This window comes from Centrocercus urophasianus, unplaced genomic scaffold (assembly GCF_019232065.1).
Source record: "Centrocercus urophasianus isolate 14NV4802_14NV808 unplaced genomic scaffold, USGS_Curo_1.0 seq_19, whole genome shotgun sequence".
Classification (NCBI taxonomy): Eukaryota; Metazoa; Chordata; class Aves; order Galliformes; family Phasianidae; genus Centrocercus; species Centrocercus urophasianus.
This window is the reverse complement of record NW_024884744.1, coordinates 13,457,873-13,480,946: the sequence shown is the minus strand read 5'-3', so window position 1 is coordinate 13,480,946 and position 23,074 is coordinate 13,457,873. Positions and strand designations below refer to the sequence as shown.

Genomic DNA, 23,074 nt, shown 5'->3' with positions numbered 1-23,074 from the left:
TATGAGGAGAGGCTGAAGGAGCTGGGAATGTTCAGCCTGGAGAAGAGGAGGCTCAGGGGAGACCTCATTGCTCTCTGTAACTTCCTGAAGGGAGGTTGTAGTGAGCTGGGGGTCGGCCTCTTCTCTCGTGTCATTAGCGATAGGACCAGGGGGAATGGCTTCAAGCTATGGCAGGGGAGATTCAGGCTGGACATGAGGAAGTATTACTTTTCAGAAAGGGTGGTCAGGCACTGGAATGGATGCCCAGGGAGGTGGTGGAATCACCGACCCTGGGGGTGTTCAAGGAAAGGCTGGATGTTGTGTTGAGGGACATGGTTTAGTGGGAACTATTGGGAATAGGTGAACGGTTGGACTGGGTGATCTTTTAGGTCTTTTCCAACCTTGGTGATTCTATGATTCTATGATTCTATATATGCAACAGCACAAGAATGGAAAATACTGAACTACCACTTAAATAGTAGATCATGATCAGCAACTACCAAGCAGTTTGTTCCTAAGTAGAACAAACTTTTACATTTGAAGAAAAAGAAAATACTCTTTCCTTTTCCCACATACATAACTGCCCTTTCCATTCTAAGAAGGGAACCATCTGTGCCCACCCAGAAACATAATGAAGATTCACTGCTCACAGATATTCATAGCAAACAAACCCAAAAGTGTGCATTCAAGCTCTGTGCATGGGTGTCTTGAAAGAATCAGTCAATTAAATTACTACTCATTTCGAAACAAAAAAAACAAACAAAACAAAGAGCCACGAAGTGATAGTTGTACATATACATTCATACAGACCAATGAATAGCTGTTTTTGCTGCTACCAGCAACCAAAGCAAACTCCTATTTCTGACAGAATAAAAACAAGAATGATTAATGCACATATTCACTCAATTTCATGTCTACTTTCACAGTGACGTCCTTTCAGTGTACTGCATCACAGCATACAACCCAGTAAGAAGTGAATTTGTTCCTACTGCCTTCACGTGGGTCAGTAGAGAACCATTTTACTCTGTGTAGGAAATGAACATACAGGCGTCATGAAAACCCTCCTAACTGCCATCACTGTGAAGTCTAAGAAACACTACCATACGACCCTTTTGTCAGCATCCAGCCAGTGACGCTAAGCAGCAAGCACGTGAATTCAACTCTGCTCATGTCCCTTTTCACACCATTTGACCCAGTTCATTTCTAAACTAACACAGAATCTCTCCCTGCTGGTCTACTAGAATGCTACTAGCAGTTACCAGGTGTCAAAAATGAACAGAAATCCAGACATCTTTTCCCTTCTTCCTCTTCTGATTTTCTTTTTGGAAGTATCGTTCCTAAATTTGGACTGGGAATATTCAAACTACGAATAAAGACAACAGAAGCTTCTTGGTGTTTACCAAGAAGGTAGCTGAGGTTCATCCTGGAGACAGTGTCAAGGCAGCACGGCAGGAAAAAAAACAGCACAAGTGAAAGAACACAAACCAACATCTCTAGAACTTAAATACTACCAGAATTAAAGCGTCAAATGTAAGATTCAGACTAATATTTGTCTGCATTGGAAATCTTTTCTGCAACACTGCAATTTGCCATGGCTCAGTACTTGCTTATTCAGAGCATAATTTCTCACAGTAAATGCTAAATGAAAGCACCTTAGCTTAACCAAGTTTTACAATGCTAAAAATAAAGCTAATGATTAGGGCAGTTGTTTGATAGAAGGTTTCTGGGCTAGCTGTAGGTTAAAGTAATTATTTCTAAGACACTAACCTTGGGAATGATCAAATTGAGTATTGTAAGCCAGTGAAAAATCAAAACCCTAGCTTTTACACCCACACAGAAAGAGACGCTGTCAAAAACATTCCACGTAATTCCAAGATGTACAGATTCAAACCACTGAATTACAAAGTCTTCTAAGAGGGAAGAAAAAAAATAATCTGGTGATTTTTGAAGGCTTTCCTTTCAATGTACCCACTGTAAAGTTTATAAAGTTAATATGCCAGATGACAACTTAGAGAACAAGTCTATACCATGAAGTTTCTCCTGAACAGCAACACTGACTAGAAAACAAACAATTTTTGTGGAGAAAAATGGCTACTTTCATGGTGGCAAACCCACAGCATAGGAACAGCTTTTAGTCACGATATCTCATGCTGCTCAGGGAAGTGGCAGAACTTGACAAAAAAGGTTGGGAGTCTCTGCAGCCTGTAGGTCAGCAACAGCTACATTAGCAACACCTGCTCATTCTGTACGAAGGTCTGTCTTGGAGCTCTGACTTGCAGCTCTGTCACTCTGTGATGACAAATTACAAATTATTACTACCAATTGTCAAGCCCATACTGGAAGCAACTGTTGTGCAGCTGAATAGACAGTGTGTCAGCTCCCCAGCTATCACCATTTGTCATCTAATGTAATTAACTGCAATTCCTATCAATCCCAAACCAGCGTAATATGCTGCAGTGAACTGCAACAAAGCATCACCCTTCTTGCTGCCTCTGCACAGGAACAGTATCTCACCTCCATGAAGAAATGCAAAGGCGATCATGAAACAGGAAAGGGCAGACAAGAGTATGAATATATGGTATTTAGCATAATTAGCATTGTAGGAGCTATTGGGAATAGGTGAACGGTTGGACTGGGTGATCTTTTAGGTCTTTTCCAACCTTGGTGATTCTATGATTCTATGATTCTATGATTCTATAACTGGAAAGCAAGAAGAAACAATCCAGAGCCTGTAATTTAGAAGGGACCAAGTAATTGCAGGGAGCTCCTCAAATAAAGAGGAAAATAAAAGAAACTTATTGGAAGATGGAGGGGACTAAAATGCAAAACAAATGTCAGGAAATCCTTAATATATGCACTGTGCTCACTAACTATCAAACAAAGCACAAAACCTACTTTAGTTGGAAAAAACTAACAGGTTAAAATCTGTGTAACCAAGAAATGTCTGTCTATTGTTACCTTTGCTTTTCATAACCTCAGGACCTCCAAACTTACTTATATTTAAGGTACATGTCTAAATATTCTGATGATTACAAACTATTAACACTACTAACACTATTAACACTACTATATTGAAAAGAGGCAGGATAAAAGGAATTATTTTAGCACAGGAAGTACTATCTCGATGAAGGTTCTGTATGAGGCAGGAAAGATATGGGTTCAGTTTCTCTGTCTGTGGACACTGTCTGTCCTACAGTGGACAAGTCACACAGCTTATCTGTCAGCTCACCATCTGCACAATGGATGTAATTTCCTACTTCATAGGCTTTTTCTCTTGCAAGGGAAAGCTCTACTCAAGGATTCTTACCATAAACATCCTCACATGATATGGTGAGGAGAAGAAAATAAAAACATGAATATTAGAGATTAAATATGGTGTTAAAATGTAAATTAGAACATTGAAATGAGACAGAAGTTGTAATTTTAACTGAGCTATTAACAACATATTCTTAACTATATTAATAACTATAATTTTACCTGAAAACCTGGAACAAAACAAACGCCTTGAGAATCAACAATACTCCGTGCCATTTTTGCTGTTTCATCTACATTGGTGAAAAGATCTGTAAAGATGCATAGTACATATGCTTTTATTGTTTATTTTGATTTCTTTATATACTATTAAGAGACAAAAAGCTAGAGTTGGGTCACCTCCTTTTGTAATACTTCCCAGTCCCTTTGTAATATTTCTTAAATTTGTTCTAAGGGAAAATCAATACTTCTCCTCTATTTCATGTCCAGTCACATAAATTCAAATGAAGACTAAATTAAAAAAGACCCTCTCCTATCTGTCATGCTACAGCCTTTTAATCATTGTGTTCTGTAAAAGATCACTAGCTTTCCAGACAAATAGATCTAAATAGGAGTTGAGATGGCTAACAGCAGCACCTATGCTAAAAAAAACCTAGAACCTTGAAAAACATGAAACACATTTTACTGTTTTCTCTGCAAAGATACTGTTACTGTCAAACTAAACACCAAGTGACTAAAGAGGAAGTCCCTGCTACCCATCATATTTTAACAGCTCTGAATTTCTGTACGTATATTTATATATATATAATTACTATTGTTTTTAAACAAGAGACTGACAAGAATATCAGGCCCTACTATCACATCTTTCACAGAGGTTACTCTAACTGTAACTGGATGGTTATATTTCAAAACTTATTACAGACATCCCCTCTTGAGCTTATTCTTTACTCATATACATTTCTTAGGTGGCCACATAACACATCATCAAAAGACCAGAGATCTCCTGTAGATGATACCTACAGTTTTATCTTGTTTAAGTAGTAAGTCCTCCTACCAAAGATAGGTTAATCTAACTCAACTTTTAAAAAAACACTTGGAAACTTACCAGAACTTTCAATTTTACCTCCACAAATGTTTGAAAGTTTTGGATCCTACTGTGCCCAGACTAATTAGCCTAAATCATATCTTTTTGTTCTTCTCGCACTTGCTATTTCTGAACCATATAGTACTTCTATGGTAGGATAGAGAGTGAAAAAAACTGAGTGAGATTCACTTCAACTTGCAATTTTAAATACTACTTTTTCAGAATTATTAGATATACCACCGCAAGAAAACTATTCAACCAACTTGTCTTGCAACAGAAATTTCTACTTCCAAAACATTACTGTTACTACATATCACCTTCAGCCATGTTGAGCCTCACCATCCTCACCTTCCCTTGTTTTGACCCAATTCTTTCAGCAAAGCAAAAGTTTTACTGTTTACTATTTACTTGTGATAAAAGTTTCTTAACATTGTCTCCTACAATTGTGTTTCCAGAAAACAAAAGTCTTGCTTACTAGAAATACTTACAGTAGTATTTTACAGTGTTTTAATCTTATTTTTTAAATCTGGTTCTAGAACTTCCCCCCCTTCTGCCCATAGTAGCAACTGTAGGTCATGGCCATTTCAGTACTAGCTGACTAAAAACCCTTCATGCTCTTTGCTCTGCATATACCAACAATCTCCATTTTAAGGATGGGTAAGTGGCATGAAATTTGAAGTAGTAAATTACCTATGTAGCTGAACTATGTGTGGAAATGAGTAATTTCCTCAAAAGATTAATGGCACTGATGAAGAACCACGAATCAGTACTCAATACTTAAGGATCTGCATGTATATGCACGTATTCACTAGGGGTTGAGAACTTAATTGTGGAATTTGGTGGTACGTTATACTTCAGGAAAGCCTTTCTCAGATAATCCAAAATTTGGGTCATAAATTCCTTCTTTGCATCCCACTAAGGCTTACTAAGTTTTTAAGCAAGACAAGTAAACAGTGTATTAGAACACTGAGGAAAGCTCTCCTATAAACAACTGGTAAATCTCAACATCAATTACCAGAAGGCTAAGATACTCTTAGGCTTTTATTAAACAGACATGCAAGTAATTTTCAAGCCTGTTGCTAACTCTGAGATGTACAGCTAGCAATCTCTCAAAACCATTAACAAAGTATTTGTGGGTTGCAGCATCTACAATTATGCTAACTAGACTGAACTGGCAGTCAGCTCCTGTGTTTCTTCTCAAGTCCAAATACCACAAAACAACAAATACCACAGAAGTCTCCTTTATGCCAATTCTATTTAAGTCTGGATACCAGGTTAAGAATAACCAAATAAAAAGGTACCAGGAAGCTTGTTATGCTCAGGAGTAGCACATTTCAGGAACATAGTAACACACATAAAGGATGACCTCAGAGACAGAATCTGAAGAGGAAATGATTATGCAAAATGTGTGCAAGCCAATCTAAGGCATTTTAAGAGAACAGAGATTAATTCTACTAAATCTAAACTATTTGCAGTAAACACACTCACCAGAGAACCTCCTGCAAATACCGTGGATGTCCCAAACACGTAGGCTAGCTTCTTCAATCATGGATAATAACACAAAGCCCAAGATCATAGCTATAACCCTATAAAGCAGAGTAGTAAGTAGCAATATATTTCATCCTACTACAAAATCAAAAACTACTTACTTATATCCTGTGCCCACTTTATGGTAGTGCCAATGTTTGACATAGAGCCTTCAGTTAAGTAAACAACTTCTTCCCCAATCTTCCAACCAATCAGTGGATACAGACCTTAATAATTTTCCATGAAACAAAATAAAAGATGTAATTAAATTACAGTGCTTCCAGGGAAACACAGACAATGAATCCAACTAAAAACACAGCATTTATTAAAAAATTTCCTTCCAAGAATTAAAATAGCCACTTATGACAAACTAACTAACTTGGCAGACCATCAGAGTTCACAACTACAACATTTTCAACACCAGAGAAACACAGATGAGCCCAGTTTTAGTATTTTAATACAAAATTAATGATTGCTAAGTACACACTTCGAAGTACAAAGTACAAGGGCTGGAACTTACAGTGTTCCACAGGAAAATTCTGATGTGAGAAAACACAGCACCAACCCCTTACACTTCCATTCCTCTACTGTACAACACTGCTACCAAGAAGTACTAGTACACACACTAGTACACTAGTACACTAGTACACTAGTAATTATACATGGTGTCTTAACCCATTTGTTTTTTCTCCTCTGTTTTTCTGTTCTTAGGAATTGTATTTCAGGACTACTAAGACTGCCATTTCTAATTAAAAATTTTCAGAGTCCTCTACCCTGAAAACGTTTTTAAGCTGTCTTTCTACAGCTGAAGACAGAAGGCTGAGCATAACAATTTTGCATTTTCATCATTAAAAACTGTTAAATAAAACGAAATTATGTAAAACACAGCTTACCCCTGCGTGATGCACACAGATTCCCTCCTGTATTAACATTCCAGAAACCACCTGTACCCATTGTCAGTTTAACATCTCCTGGCTGAAAGCAGCATTCTCCAAACATTGCTGACTGCTGGTCAGCTACCTGCCACAGCAACAAAAATGCACTGAGAAGTTAGCCACCAACATACAAGGCTGCTGGATTTTAAGATATCGCTGCAAACATTTCAGTGTATTGAATACAAATAAGTATTCAGAAGGGAACTGAGCGTAGAGAGCATCTCTGTACAATTTCTCAAGCATTTGCATGCCATTCTAACAGTCAGATTTATCACTAGAGGCAAATTAAACATGTTTCAGTTCCAACTTCCAAGATACGAACTTGCAATGCTGAAAAATATGTTTTGAAAATAGAAACTGTCTACTGTTTGAGTCTTTTACAAGAATTATTGGGCTTCTGCAGTCTCAGGGAGAAGACAGAAAGTAGGACGGCTTGAATTTCTCTAATTACAAAGTTTTTGAGGCTCTTAACTCCCTTTTTACCTGCTGCCCCTCCTGTACCAAATCATTCCATGATGACTTTATCCAACAATGACGATTTGTTAAATTTGTTTACTTCTGTTTGTGCCTTAGTGAAAACATAAATTTACAGCTGAGACTACAGTTCTAGAAACAGCAGGAGGAATTCATAATAGAGGATATGACATACTTTCCATTTAGCTTGGTTCAGGCAGATTTTTCTACATTACTGCAATAATATGTTTTTCCTATCCAAACTCTAACTACTAAGAGAATAAAATATTGTTCTCCCCATGTTTTTAGGGAAAATAAATAAAATGTACCACAAGTGGATCCACCAACAAACACCCTTACATTGGATGGTTGGACTGGATCATCTTAGAGGTCTTTCTCAAACTTAATAATTCTATGACACGCATAGTCTTACCACAGCCAAGTTAGTATCTCATTGCAAGACTCTATTTAGAAGAAGTGACTTTAAGCTAAAGAGAGATTATCACAGCTTAGAATGGAACCCAGGTCAGTTAAATTCTATGTTCAGTACTTAATCATTTGGTCATCTAACTTCAGTGGACCATAACCTCTAGAAATCCCTTTCCACTTATCTCCTCTATGCTGTAAGCTTAGTTTCTGAAGCAAAATTTAATAACTCGTTCTACTATAGTTAAGACACAGTGAAGGAATAGGGAATACTTACTTAACAACCACATATTAAATCAGAGCTAGATAAATAAATAAAGGCACAGAAATATGAAGTGAAAAAAATCTTCACTCACCAATGCCGTTATTGGAATAGGAACCCCAAATATTTCAGAGTCAGCTGATCCAAAATTGAAGCTTAAAACAAGTTTTATGAGAAACATCACAACCCTGAATTGACCTCTTTTTAAAACAAAACCCAGACATACAAGGCCTGTGTCTGTACATAAATTAAATGTAATGCTAGCTCTTTATTTTAAAGAGAGCATTAAAACTACTGCTTTAAGAATTGCTGATGGTCAAAATAAAATTCTGGATGTAGGAATAAAACTGTACTTATGCATACAATCAAAGTTTAAACTACTTTAGTAAATTTCCATATTACTTCTCCTGTGGAGGTTTTATACAGTATTTTTATAGAAGCAGTTAATTTAATAGATATCATATCCTTAAAAATAAACCTTCACAGTTACCTTGTGTCTTTCACTGGAGGATAAATAGACATTGGAATGGAAAGTAAATTACACAAAGTGGGGTTCCAACATCTCTGAAATAACAGGAAAAAAAGCAAAAACGTCAGAAACACTCTCAGAGTGCAGCAAATAGCAGCAATGTTTACACAGCATCAACAGCACCTACCGTGAAGGGTTCAAAAACACCTGTAGAACTGGCATTTGAGTAATCTGTAGCAAATACAGAACCTAGCATGAAAAAAGAAGAAAGGTTTCAGATGCCCAAATGTTTAAGTCATTAGAAACATTTTTTCCTTAAATGTCTCCACAGCTCCCACAGAACATAAATGTCTATAGGCAAGGTCATACTGAACACCATCACTACACCAACTACTCCTGCTGCTCCCTGCAGTGCATGTATTCCAATTACTTCATTTTATTCTCATGAAGATGCCCAAAAAAGAGCTTATCACTGACTGCACTGCATTCCATCATCACCTACACAATGGCTGAACCGCCAGTCCTCACGTAGCTACTGTTCTGGGACACAACCTTGTCATGCTTCCTCATTTCTTGTAATTCTTGGCTCTTTTTTTTCCACAGATGCTTTTCTTCAGTCAACACTAGTTAGTTCTAATAATTGCCTTTAAAACTTCAATGTTTAAAAGGCTGATTAGACACAGTAATCACTTCCTTTTCTGATTACCCTTCCAATGCTCAAAAATTAATTCAAAACTTTTTTTTTTTAAAAAAGGTAAGTATTTTTAAACATACATCATCAATTAAAAAAAAGCACACATGATCAAAACGTATTTAAATTCAGTGACAGTCATGAATATCACTGCTTAGATTCCAGTACGTTTTATTACCATGTAAGAACACCCATAACACTCACCTTTAGTCAGTCTGTACAGTAACCATGTGTCCACTGTTCCAAAGCAGCAGTTATTCTTTTTGGCAGCTTCATCAGCCTGGGAACAGATGCAGAAAAAAAGGTTTTCATATTAGATACAAGAAAGGAAACATATTTCCTGACTCGTTTTTCATTTTTCTTTGTGGTTAATAACATCCTTAGAAAATAAGTCTCTAATACCCAGTATTTCTTCAAAGAAATGTGAGCCAGCTATGCAAGTAGTATTATCCTACAGAAAAACACCTCATGATCCTAACAGAGAATAAGGACAAATTTTAACAGCTGCTGCAGAGAAAAGAACAGCAATTAATCTTCGTAGTGCAGTGGAATGGGGGATAAAGGAAACGAGGACCAAAGCATACTGCAAAGTGCAAGAACAGAAGGAATTTGTGTCTCTTTTCTAATTTGTGCTCATGAAGAATGAAAACAGAGGAAGCATTTTCTGGTTTATGAGGTCATTGAAGAGTCAGATCGCCCTTTTCTTTGAGATTTTTTCCTCCTTTAAAGTAGGAAAGTGATGTTTCATCTAATGTCCACTGACCAACATTGCATACAGCCACAGAACTTAGAAAAAGAACATACAAATTAATTCATATGAAAGCATGACTGAGTGCATTATTCTCTGCAATCAAGAGATATTTTTGAGCTTTTTGGTTTGGTAATCACTTATTTGAAATATCAGAGCCTGAAAAATCCATGGAGAACGTTCATCTCACACCAAAGACCCAGAAGCTGCCTATCTTTTAATTCTGTATAATTCCAAATTCACAGCTCACGTTTTTAACAGACCCAACCAAAATATGCACATAAAAATTATCACAGACCTTCTCAAAGTTAGACTTATAACAGACAAACTCAAAAAAACACACCAGGATTTCTTTATACAGGAAAGACAGAAACGGATGATCTCAATTTTCTTAAAAAATAACCTGAAAATTATCAGAAGTAATAAAAAAAAATGAAGCTATAAATACAATAAGACAATGAGGAAAAGAGTAAGGATTAGAGCAAAGAACTAAGTAAGAAATAGCTCTGTGGTCATTGTTCCATTAGATTAAGCCAGCACAACTTATTTTACACGTTTTCCAATTTGAACTGCAACAAAACATGCAATTAATTACCACCTGGTTGTTAAGCATGGTAATGCACAGGTAACTGTAACTGGGAGAGTGCAGACTGGGAAGGTGACAGTGCCAGCTGGGAATGTGCCACAGAAAATACACAAGCAAACAAAGTAATATAACTAAGAGCAGAACTATACTATGTGAAATACTGTTTTGGGGTGTTTTTTTTGTGGCTTTTTTTTTTTTTTTTTTTTTTTTTTGAGGAAAGGAACAAAACACACATGCAGAGGTTATGCCCAGTAGCCATGATGATGGATTCAGGAAGTTACTATTTTTCCCCTTCCAGCTTACCTCAGGTATGTTTTTAAAAACCCACGACAACTTCATAGAAGCCTGTTGTGTTGAAAAGGTAAGAAAACTCGGAGCCAAATATCGATCATTTCCAGTAAAGAAATGAAGCACTGTAAAAATAACATGGATTACCTGTTTCAAAAGAAAACAGTTACTTCTTCAATCTCTTCCTTTAAATGTTTCTCATAAATTAGTACTAAGGGATGACAATCCAGACAAAAGCAATGCTCGTGCTCAAGTTCTGTCAGAAAATCCTTACTTAAAGTTTCAGTGGCAGCCTACCCACAACAAACACCAAAGAAAAGAGCAGCTGCACTAAACAGGTCTGTCTTGCTGACTTCTGATGGCACACAGAGCAACTGCTCCATATTACAGATCGTCCCCTGTGTGAGCACAATGCACAGTGTGGCTGGCAGTAGTACACACTTATTCCCTTGACAGTTCTCCTACAGCAAACAAGCTCAATTCTCTTTTAACAGAGTAATCAAAATGTAATCATTAAAGCTCCACTCAAAATACACGACAAAACGCAGTTTTTAGCTTGTTTTTGTTATGCTAGCACACTTACATAAAAGTAAGTTCAGTTTTCCCTCATAGAGTAACATTTCTTTTAAAAGAAGCATGAGCATGAGCAGCTCTGGCACCCTCTTTAGATGACCCCATTAAAAAGAAAACACTACTCCCAAAGTACTGCCAACCACAAATTACCTACATTCAAGAACTGTGCTTCAGCAGCATTAGCATGTGACATTTTTACACAATGAAGAGACTGAACTGTAACAGAATACATGACAGACTTACAGACATATTTTCCCACAGTTAAGTAACTTTGTGCACTTTATTACTTTTCTCAGTACCATTTTCCACACAAATCTTGTTTACTTTCTTGTTAAAGGCTTTAGGCTGCAGTGTTTCCTATGAATACGTTCTCAAGGTATCTGCAGTATTTCATATACCGTCCTTCTGCTTCCTGGCAATGAAGTGGTTATAATACATTCAGGCAATATGCTGCTTAGCAAAGTGTTACCTTCAGCAGAAGGGATCTATTCCAGGAATTCACAAGCTCAGCACTCCGTAAGTCTTGCCAGCTTATGAAATTATGAAAAGGTTTCCCCGTCCTCCTGAAAAGCAGCATTGGAACATCCTCACTTCCAATCACAGAACATACAGAACACATACAGCCCCACCTCAAAAGTCAGCAGGATACACTACTTCCAATCACAGCATTTAACAGCAGACCAATTCCTCACACAAGGGCACTTCCTCCTGTTGAGTGTGAGAAACTGGCCATAGGCACACAGACAGTTTGGGCACAAGGCTTCTCATCAGAATTAAAAAAAAAAAAAAAAAAAAAAAAAAAAAAAAATCAATCACAGAATCATAAAATCATAGAATCATGTAGGTTGGAAAAGACCTTCAAGATCATTAAGTCTGACCAACATGTATTAATTTCTTCCAAAGCACCAAAGCAAAAATTCTGAGCTGCTGCAAATTGCCACCATGCCAACACAACAGAGCATGACTGACAATGGCTGCCAAACAGAGTTCAGGATTTCTACAAGCTGTTCCTGTCCAGATCACTGCAACGAACATGAATTCATTTTAACTAACACAGCATATACGTACTTGTGCCATGTGATGAAAGTGGATCTTTGTGTTGAGATGCCAAGAGCAGCGACTTGCCTCATGTGAAGTCCAGCAGCTAGAAAATAAAAAGAAAACAAATGCAATAAATTGAAGACGCTCCTCCCCTTCCCCCCCAAATTACTTGTCTAATATAACTTCAAATTCTTTGGAAGGCAGAGGAAATAAACAGAATACAGGTTTACACAGACTGGGCACCTGAGTGGCTACCCAGCGAAATGATGGAGAACTCTGAACCACACCAACTGATAGCAAAGTCAATAGAGCTGCACTGCTCACAGTAGTGGAGGCACTCTGACCCTCCGTGCCATCTGAAAGGCCGGCTGGTGCCTGATTTCAGCAAACCCAGAGACAGGTGAGCTGCAAGGCACTAAGACTGTCACACCTACGTGTAAGAAACCAGTTAAAATGGGAATGTCGCATGGATGAACGTGAACAAAAGCATAAAGGAATAAGTATAATTACAAATTTAAAAACAAACAGGAAAACCCCAATAACCAAAAGGAAAGAAATGCCATGGAGAAGCAAAGCTAGACTGATTTTTGACATCCATCTTTAAGTAACGGTGTCGCTCATCTTAAACATTATAATTCTCAAGATTTTATAATAACGAGAAATTTATGTGCATCATTTAATCACTGAATGCAACAAAATATACTTCAAATTCAGAAGTAGAAGAATGTACTTTTGGTACAGGCACATTTTGTGGCTGCACTTTACTTTCAAATAACTGCAGCAGAAGAGCTACTCTAATATATAAATTGATGTAAGTATTTAAATTTGTTCCCAACCATTTTCAAAGTGACTCTAGTCACCTTCCACAGTACCTCCACGTATGCTTAGAGAAGAAAAATTACATGAAAAAATGATACAGTACAAGACTGCACATAACCATCAGGCCGTTCTGGCCAAAGCACTGCTGTTCTCAAGGGTCCTCAGCCCAACTACTTGAGCAAACCGTGAGTGCTGTGGTTACACCCTGGCAATCAGCCTCTGAGTGACGCTTCCAGAAGGGCTTCCAAAGGGAAAGGGCCCACCTGACTTGCCCACCGCTCCCGCCCCGTCCTCCCCCCTGCCCACAGACCTGGTGGTACTTCTGCCGATGTGGGCAATCATATCCATCAGCTGAAAATCAGATCAGTGCCTCTGCAAGACTGTTGGCTCCACCTGCTTGCACAAGCATTGCTGGAAAGAGCTTAAGGGAGGAGGACCTAGGAGTGGCTGGCTTAGAAACAGCAGTTCTCCCTCTCCAGCAGCAGCAGGTCTGAGCTGAAGACAGAACCAGACCAGAATTGCTGCAGCTCACTGCCAGTTGGTGTGGCAAGCTTGCTCTTCCCACCTCCATGAGCTATGAGCTGCTCCCAACACTTTTCTTGTGTCAGTCACAATGTTCTCTCAGTTCCCCTGTGAACTGGGCTTATATCCATTGGAGAGAAAAACAAAACAGAACATATGGGCAACTGGTGAGCTGCTTCTAGGAAGGGCCAAACCTCAGCCAGAGAGGAGCGGGACAGTGCAGCCAGAGGCATCTTCCACCTTAGTGCACGCCAAGCCACCTCAGCTCATATCTACACACACAGACCAGCAGCCCTGCAACGAAGCGCCCTGTGCCCGCTCTCTGCCCTCAGATGTCACTCCCACCCCAGCACCACACCCTCCTGGGTGCTGGCACAAATGCTTGCAAAACTCTACTGGCACAACAACAAGGTGTGGTGATCTGATGGGGGAAACTGTCGCAGATCTCAGCACCCCGGCAGGAAGGTGGGACGGCTGCTTTGACAGCACCGTGGGCTCACGCTCACGTTGCACAAGCACTTAAAAGTGGCCTGTTGATAGAGAACACAGCAGCAGCTTCCCCTTCTAACAGCAACTAAAGAACCTTTGTTTCCTGATTCATCCCATAAAACGGGGGAGGAGGGAGGGAAGGAGAAAGGGCAGCCTGTGAGAGGGCACGTGAACGCAGTACCCGCTGCCGTCCAGCAGGGGGCACAGCAGCCCCGGCCCGCTCGTACAGAGGCGCGCGGGGCAGCAGCAGGGCGCTGTGAGCGGCACCCACCGGGCACCCTGTTGCTGTGCTGCACCCCCAGCCCGGCCCGAACGAAACAGCGGACAGAGAGGTGCTGTTCTACACGACGGCCTTACGGCACGCCACACGCATGCGCTCAGCCGCCAATTTCCACCGCGATTTTAGAAATAAACACTAACTGCAGCTCAGCAGCCGACTAGTTTTGGCAAACAAACCACCACTTTCTCGCAGAGCTCGCAAGCCCTTACCTTGCACAGCCTCTTTTACGACACCGACAAACTGCCTCCACAGAACTTCGGGATCCAGTTCCACCCATCCGGGCCGGGGGTACAGCGCCTCCACCTGCGCACACGACACACAGCGTCACCGCGGCGCTCCACCCGACGCCGTTACACGACGGAGCACCGCCTGCGCGGAGCCCTCCGGCCCCAGGACGGCTCGGCCCCGCGCACCCCGCGTCACCTTCCTGCATCCGGAACCTCTGACGGCGGCCGCGCGGTCATAGACGTGGCACTTCACCGCCGTGCTGCCCACGTCCACCCCCACTACGTAGAGCGCGGAGGCGGCGCCGCCGCTCGGCTGCCCGCACGGCATCGCGCGCCACGCACCGAGTGCGAGCGGCCGGCTACCGCCCGCCTGAAAACCGGCGTCAAGCCCCGCCGCAGGGCGGGCTCCCGCCAGCCTATGGGCGCGGGAGGCGGAGCGCGGCCCCACAGGTGGCCTGAGGCGGGGCCGAGCGCCCCTGGGGCGGCACGGAGCACGGCGGCACGGAGCGGGGCGCCCCTTCTGCGCTCTGCCCAGCCGTTTCTGAGCGGTGCAGATATGCGCCCTCCGCACCTGCAGATGGAGCGGCTGCTTTTAAACGGAGCCATCGGAAATGCGCTGTCAGATAGGCTTAACCCGCGACAGAAACTAGGAGACTTAGGCTTAGTCCCAGAGTTTAATTAGAAGAATTGCTCGTGTCGTTTTAACCCAACCCCTCGTTGAATTAGAACAGGGAAAACAAAACAGCACTGAAAATATTTTGCCCCTGAGACTCGTGGTCGGCCCCGCTTAGAAAAGCTGCATTGCAAACAAATAAAAGGGACAACTTCGTCCCGTTGTTGTACCTTTAAACCAGGAATAGCAACAGCAGCAGAGGGCACTGGGACTAAGGTTCAGGCACCCAGGAGCGGGGCTGGGAGCCTCCTCCCCCGGGAACGACTCCTTAGAAGGCTACAATCTCTTCTTTCTGCATTGAAAACAGCAGCCTTTTATTCATCCTTATAGATAGTAAGTTCATAAGATAAACCTGCCTGCACCCTGCCCAAAGCAGGGGGAGGAACTCTTCCATCATAAGCCAATCTGTGCTTCCATCGTCTTAAATTCCATTGAGCATTTTAACAATAACTTAGGTAGGTCTTGAAAGGAGCCATCGTTTATATTTTGTGAAGAAAATAAAGTGATCCAACTTGTATAGCTACTCTTTGTACATAATCTCAATTATGTAGCACGTATAAGAGAATTGCTCAATTTATAGAAGAGCCTTACGAAATACTAATTTTATATTATTGTTCCAGTTGCAATGTGATAAAAGAAATGCAACACAATGGAGTTTTCTCAGGGAGATGCAGCTTGCCCATACAAGACTTACCTGGCACAAACTTACCTGATTTTGTCATAAATGGTATTATTTCCACACAAGTGCTATTTGTTTATCCAAAACCTCTTACCTTTAGAGAAAAAAAATCTGATTGCAAACATACACAGAAGACCCATGTTCATCTTAGCAGAAGCCAGAAACATCAATTTGAAGTAAGGGAGTACTAACACTCTTCAAAGATCTTTTATACTGCCCTGTAACACTGATACTAAACCTGCACACTCTAAGCTACCATCCTCACCTTCCTACGTAAATAAGAGCATGCGTGTGTTTTGGGTTTGGTTTTTTTGCTGTTCCAAAAGGCAGAGACTTCACACACCTGGAGTCGTGCTCCAATTACTGCAGCACCAGTTTCCCACACTTCTGTATCTTCTGTGCTGGAATCTTCAGTTTCTTTGGTCTCTGGAAAGCACAATTATTCTCTTCTCTTATTGGAATATCAAACCCAGACAAGGAGCGGTGGCACTCCAGGAACCCATCCAATACTGTGACAAAGGAAAGGAGTTATTATTCCAAACAGCAGAACATCAGGGGTAACAAAATAATCTCTGGCAACAGTGACAACACCTGCATCATGAGGAATTTGAGTATTTGTAAAAGAAGTCATCACGCTTAGCACAGTTCTGTCAGCAACAAGGACCCTCCAGAGGGTTTTCCAGTTATCCAAGTCACTATAGGTCCTGACAGCTGGGAATGCTGCAGATCCAGCAGGAATTACTAGAAAAATCCCCAGGCTTCAAGTATGAATCAAACTTGGCAGTGGCACCGCTAACAGAACTTCAGCAACCAGAACCGAGGAGAGCAAGACCCAAAGCCTGTAACTCATGCTTTTTTTTTTTTTTTTCCCCTTTAAGTTCCATTTCTTTCCTTAACTGTATTTTGTCTCATCAAACTCTGTAATCGTTCCTTTAGCTCTAGCATTTTAAGAAATTTTAATGTTATGCATTTACCTCAGTGTCTTCAGTCACTTTGCTTTTACGAATTTCCCTATTTTGCTATTGGTTGTATATCCCACATAGATGATGCTGCAAGCTTCTCCTGGAAAATTAACAGATGACCCAAAGTGAAAGCGATGAACTTTTGGCAAATTTTACTTTAATAATTTACCATATGATGGTTCTTGGTAGTTCCTCCTGTCAGAATTTACCACTCTTCTTGAAGTCAAGAGACAACACCACCAGATCAGCTAATCTAGCATTTTAGCTTCGTGAGTTTTAGGCAGTGAAGGGATATTTCTTGAGCAGATCCACTCTTGCTAAATAGTCCTGCCCTCCCACTTTCATCTGTTCTCCCAACACAGCTGTTCCTGTGGCTCCTCAGCGAGCTGATCAAGCTGAAAAATAACATGAGAGAAAGTTTCAATCAGATGAATTTCTTGATATGATTCACTGCAGCAATACAGTCTGTACACAGTTGGCACAATCAAGTGGGAACAAGTCACATGAGGCTGGTACAGCCAATATTTTCACTACAGAACTACATATCACAACTGCCCACATACATAAAGGTTTGCACTGAAGTGTCTGGGACACAAGCAATCCTTCCTTTCCACGAGCTCTCCAAAAGAAGTAACCTTTGACAGAGGCTAACGTAGATCATAGAACAAAGTTTTAGGTCACTCATGTCTTAAAACAATTTATTTGACAACGCAAGTGAAATGAGAAGTGGTATCCTTGCTAACATTCCATTGTTTGCCCATGCCTTTAAACCTGCACAAGCGATGCCCATGTTTGGGCACGTGCTATGTGTATATGCAGGACAATGGCTGTCATCCTCTGCATGTCTCTTAAGGAACTACAAACAGCTTTGAAAAACAAAGGAAGTTATGTTGTGTGTATGCACTGTTTCTATTTATGCATCTATGAGTAATGAGCATGGAAAGTCCAGGGCTGAACAGCTCTTTAAAAGAACACTGATTTCAAAGTTCGGAAATTCAAAGGAAAGACTAAAAAAAAAAGAGGGAAATGACCATCAGTGAAGCTTAAGGACAAGAGAATGGGTATGCTGGAGGCATACAATTGCTATTGCTTCACCCTATAACCCCAACAAGGTTTCTATAACAAGACTATGATTTTTACTGACAGTTACTGGCACAGAAATTACATGGTGGCTTTGGATTGGCAGCCTTGGTCTTTCTGATGCAAAAAAAATAGAGGACTAAGGGGCATTATCAACTTTCATAAAGCAATGCTGATGCATTACTGATCACTGACCAAATTTTATTGGGAAAAAAAAAATCAGTTTTAAAGGAAAATGCTTTCTCTGTCCTCTAAAATGATAGGTTTACTGTTAACACTCGACCTGTGGACTACCTATGTTCATTTTGATTTGTATTATCCTTTGCAGCAGAGATAAAACAGGACATTTTTTTAGTCACAGAGAAGTATGTAAAAATCAGCAGTAATAAGGAACCTCTGTTGAAACGATGGATTCTTTTGTTAGTAATCAACAGCTACTTACCTCATGATAGCCGATTCCTCCAAATACATAGCGGTTACAGTCTCAAAATTCAAGGGTCCTCATGCACCTTAATTTGGATTCTTAGGGCCAAAACGTTTACTCAACCTGTGTCTGTGCCCATGATGTCACTGTGTCTCTTTTCCAGAGACAGAAAGAGAACATAACTCTCCATTGTAAGGAAGGACGATTATGGAACATCTATGCAGATCACTTCTCAAAAAATGGGAGGGAAGAGACTCCTTACTGGAAGTAACCAGTCCTAGATTTGAGTTTCTTCACTCTTATGGATCATTTGTGCAGTAATTCAAATGAACTAAACTAAATTGAAAAAGAGTAACTTCAGTTTTGAATGGGAATGGCTATGCAAGATTTATTATGCACAAACCAGTATGTTTTAAAGTTGTCCCTTTACTTAAGTTCATTCTCTTTACTGCTGAGCACTGAGACAGGACAAGGCAGAAACTGCCCTACAGGACACCTGAAGTACCTACAGCCTGCTGATTAATTTGCACAGGCAAGACCATATCCTGGCATCTTCGTGTCGAATAATGTGACCTGAACGTACCAAGACTTGACTGCAGTTCTGCACAGAATACAGTTACATTAAATTAAATAGTTGGTAATGTTAAGAGTATGCTCCAATTTCTATACCTGTCATTTTAACCATGCTAATTCACGTAATAACCTGTAAAAAGGAAAGTACCAGATTTCTGCAAAAGACAGATCCTAACAAAATTTGTATGTCACAATCAAAGGTACGAAAAATTAACAAGCATGGCTACAGACTACAGTGTTCATTATGCATTACAAGCAAACAAGTAAAGTCTGAACATACTCAGAGGAAAAAAAAATACCATTCAGCATATTTTATGTACATTCTATACAAAGTCAGATTTATTTACCCTCTAAAATGATATCTAATGACGTTAATTTGGCAGTTTCAAAATCCTGCTATCATTATGGGTGAGGAAATCCAATTATGAAACATACTTTGCGATTTCTTTCTTGACAAATACAATCACATTGCATTATTTTGGTGCAGTTTGCCAATATGCTTCATTTAGAAGCCTCACTACAAATAAACTAAACTTACTGTACTCTAGCAGAAATATCAGCATAATATTTTGTTTCAGGTACAGAAGAAGGCAGTGTTCAGTTATCAAGCATTTTCAAGTATCTGCGGCTTTTCCTGTTCTTCAGCTGACAGCTATTTTTGCACCTTGACTTGAATTACTGGGACTCAACTTGCTGCAGGGCAGATTTTTTTTTTTTAAATCTAACAAGTGACAGATGCAAAAAAAATTCAGAAGATCCCCATTTAGTTCAATGCTTTTGATTTCAAACCGACCAACAGACATTTGAACAAGATTCCATCTTTAAGTGAACCAGCTCTGAGGAGGTGCGCATTTGCCACTTCTGCGAATAACAGAACTCGGTCTTCACGACACTGAATTTCCACCTTACAATTCCCATTTGGAGCATACAGAAGTTCCCACATAGTATTTGAAAATAAAACAGTGAAAATAAGGTTTTTTTGGTTTCAATATTTAATCCAAACAGACACAGACACAATTTATAAAATTATTCTATTGCATTAAAGTTTTATATAGCATTTGACTCTTATTAATGGTTTTCCTTCAGTGTATCATATATTCATATTTTAAAATATCTTTGCACAGTCTTTTGTGCAAGTACATGCTAAAAATCTGCAAATGCACACTAACACTAAACAGCACAAAAAATACATTCTGTATCCATTCATATGCAAATTTAAAACATTTCACTTGGCAGATAAACAATGAAAAGTTATTTTAAAAAAATCAGAAACTACAAAAATGCGCACATAAAAGTCTTCCCTTTTGGATTTTTAGTAAAATACTGCTCTGTATAAGATCTAATGAAAAATTCCAGTGCTTACAAAATACTTTATATCTATGAGAAAAACAAATGTGTAAATTTATACCTGTATGAATTAAACAATCACCTCATTAAAATATGAAACTGAAGTCACGGGGAGATGGCATAAGTCAATGCAGATGTCACACGTACCAGGACATGTAAAGCTGTAATTAACTGGGCACCAGGCAGTATCACAGAATACAAATATATACACTAAAACCCAGAGTGTAACACGATATGCAGCAGCTACAGAATTAAGTGTTTAACCAGCTACATAGATTAAATATAGCAGTGTTTTCAGAAGAGAGGGACGAAGTCTAGAAACAAGAAGTGATTAATAATAAAATCTGCTGTGTTTACTGGTGTTAGCAGTACAGTGTCCTTAATAATATGTTTTAATCTGCATAAGTTGTTATCCAGGTATATAAAAATTTGGTAATTTTATGGAAATTCAGAATTTCAACTGAAATGACACAATCCTTATTAATCATATCTGTTTAAGTCTGTCATGATGACACCTGTGCTCAAAGGAGACTAAATTTGGGGGGATCAGGTGATGCAAGAATCTACGGCAGTTTAATCTCTATCACAGGAATTTCTAAAAAGACCTTGTCTCTGATGATCAGGTAATTCATATGGGACATGGGGACTGATACCTTTGTCTCACAGAATTCCATACAAACTCTTTTGACATATTGTCATGAAAACATCCTATGAGTATCACTTTGCAAATGACATCAAATCACCAACTTGGGTCACTTTCCCTTCTTGGGATATGGCTTCTTCATTTTTTGAAACTAAGCAAATATAAAGAAAACAATAAAAATCAACGTATTTTTAAGATGGATATAAACTACTCTACAAGCTTTGTGGTACTAAATAAAACATTTTTACCTCTATTGGCCTTTTTATAGGATTAAATTGATTCTAATAGAGTTGAAAAGCAAGTCTACAGACTTGCAGATCCAACATGAAAACTGCTTGGGAGACAACAAAATAAATCACTGGAGTGTAATTTATTTCTCAGCTTTCCATTTTCAGAGGAAAAATATTTTTTCCTTGAATAATTAGAATAAAGAAGAAATCTGAAATTTAATCAGTGCCAATGAATAGTACCAACTGAGGCTTCAAATTCTTAGTCTGAAGAGTTATCGTTAATATGAGTAAAATCGGTGCACGTGGGCGAAAAACGAGCAGGTACCGACCTCTGAGCCTTCTCATTTTGTTCATGAGCTAAGTACGATGTAATTACTTCCTACAACATTGCTCCCTCCAAAAATACAAGTCAACTTGGTATAAATATTGTTATGAAACTAGCAGTAATAGTTTATGATAACGAAACGACAACTTCGCTATGCAGAACTTCTATCACAAACCCAAAAATAAATACTAAAAGTCACCTAGCCATAAAAATAACATATCATAGAGGTTTCAGGGCACACACTACTGGAGGGAAAAGTGGATTCAGTAAGCATAATTTTGACAGCCATATTACACAGATAGACATCTTTAAGCTTGATTTTATAATGTAGAAAATTTCAGGATACCACTGGCATTTTAGGGGACTTTGCAAACTGTAGTAGATATCCATGTTGCTTTATTACCAGAAAACAAAGAAATTTAATGCTTCCAGCTTTGAAGCAGACAAATAAAAACAAAAACTTTACCAAAGAAGTCTCTACTTTGTAAATATATTTTTATTCAAGACATCCTATAAATTGACCTCTTAGAATGAAATCTGCATCAGCAAGCACATCTTGCCATTCTGTTCCATCAGAGATATAGCAATACCTACTTTTGAAAGTTATAAAATTGTTTCCCTCTGGCATAGAATCTACTAACTAAAGAAAATTTGGCAGTTTAACTGTAGCTAAGTTTTAGTTATACTGATTCATCTCAAAAGGACCCTGAAAAGCCAATATGAAAACTGCATTTAAATATTTTTTTCCTTTCTGTCTTGTTACACTATTTAAAAATAAGCTAGAACACAAAACGTCATGCTATGCAATATTTGATGCCCAACTTATTACTGCTCCATATCCCACTCAAAAAGCACAGCAATTCTGAATTAAGGTTGCCACTGTTATTGCTGCTCACCCAGTACAGTCAGTAAGCCACTGTTCAGAAACCTAGGCACAATGAATGGCATGGTAACCTTAACTCAGCATTTCCTGCTAATTTAGGTCAAAATAACTAAGCTTTAATGTCGTTTTCAATTTTCATAACTGAAATTCATAGCGAATAAAATGTCTTTCATTCTATATTATACTTAAAGTGGCTGGTCTTTTTAGTAGAGCTTTCTGATTTTTTTAAATGATATAACATTGGGGGAAGAGTTAAAAATAAAATACACCTAGCTACTATATTTATTCTGCAGATTTTGGTGTGCCAAAATTGACAGCCAGCTTTCTTGACTTTCGCTTGCTGGAAGTATTTGGTGTTGATTTGTTACGAGGAACGCTTGGAGTAGCCACACTGTCTTGAAATGAAACAGAAGACTGAGCAGCTTGAGGAGATTTTAAAGGAGCTGAAGAATTATCTTGCTGAATGTGATCAGAAGACACTGGCTGTTCATTCTTTAGTGGTGCAGCTTGAGGGGAACTCTGAAACTCCTTGAACTCAAAGTTTTTCTTGCTAGCAGCCCTTTTTTTAGTTACCTTTAAATTAAATAAATATTATTTAAAAGAA

General features: G+C 39.2%; 2 protein-coding genes across 6 annotated transcripts in view; both read right to left on the bottom strand.

The window, feature by feature from the left end:
- Nucleotides 1-340: 340 nt before the first annotated feature.
- Nucleotides 341-14,979, bottom strand: GK5 (glycerol kinase 5). Its single transcript, XM_042821054.1, has 13 exons — nucleotides 14,848-14,979; nucleotides 14,634-14,727; nucleotides 12,342-12,417; nucleotides 11,743-11,836; nucleotides 10,716-10,847; nucleotides 9,283-9,358; nucleotides 8,575-8,636; nucleotides 8,409-8,482; nucleotides 8,013-8,073; nucleotides 6,736-6,862; nucleotides 5,965-6,069; nucleotides 3,457-3,542; nucleotides 341-2,268 (listed from the first exon to the last, which is right to left on the bottom strand). The coding sequence occupies exons 1-13, from the start codon at nucleotides 14,977-14,979 to the stop codon at nucleotides 2,218-2,220; spliced, it is 1,170 nt and encodes a 389-aa protein (XP_042676988.1). The 3' UTR covers nucleotides 341-2,217.
- Nucleotides 14,980-15,324: 345 nt separating this feature from the next.
- Nucleotides 15,325-23,074, bottom strand: part of XRN1 (5'-3' exoribonuclease 1) — a 40,376-nt gene continuing 32,626 nt past the window's right edge. For 2 of the 5 annotated variants that reach the window (XM_042820679.1, XM_042820681.1), the window contains exon 43: nucleotides 15,325-23,043. In XM_042820679.1, the coding sequence (XP_042676613.1) occupies nucleotides 22,753-23,043 (291 nt within the window). In that variant the 3' untranslated portion in view covers nucleotides 15,325-22,752. The remainder of the gene's footprint in view (nucleotides 23,044-23,074) is intronic. The other 3 variants (XR_006169156.1, XR_006169157.1, XR_006169158.1) reach the window with 3 other exon arrangements.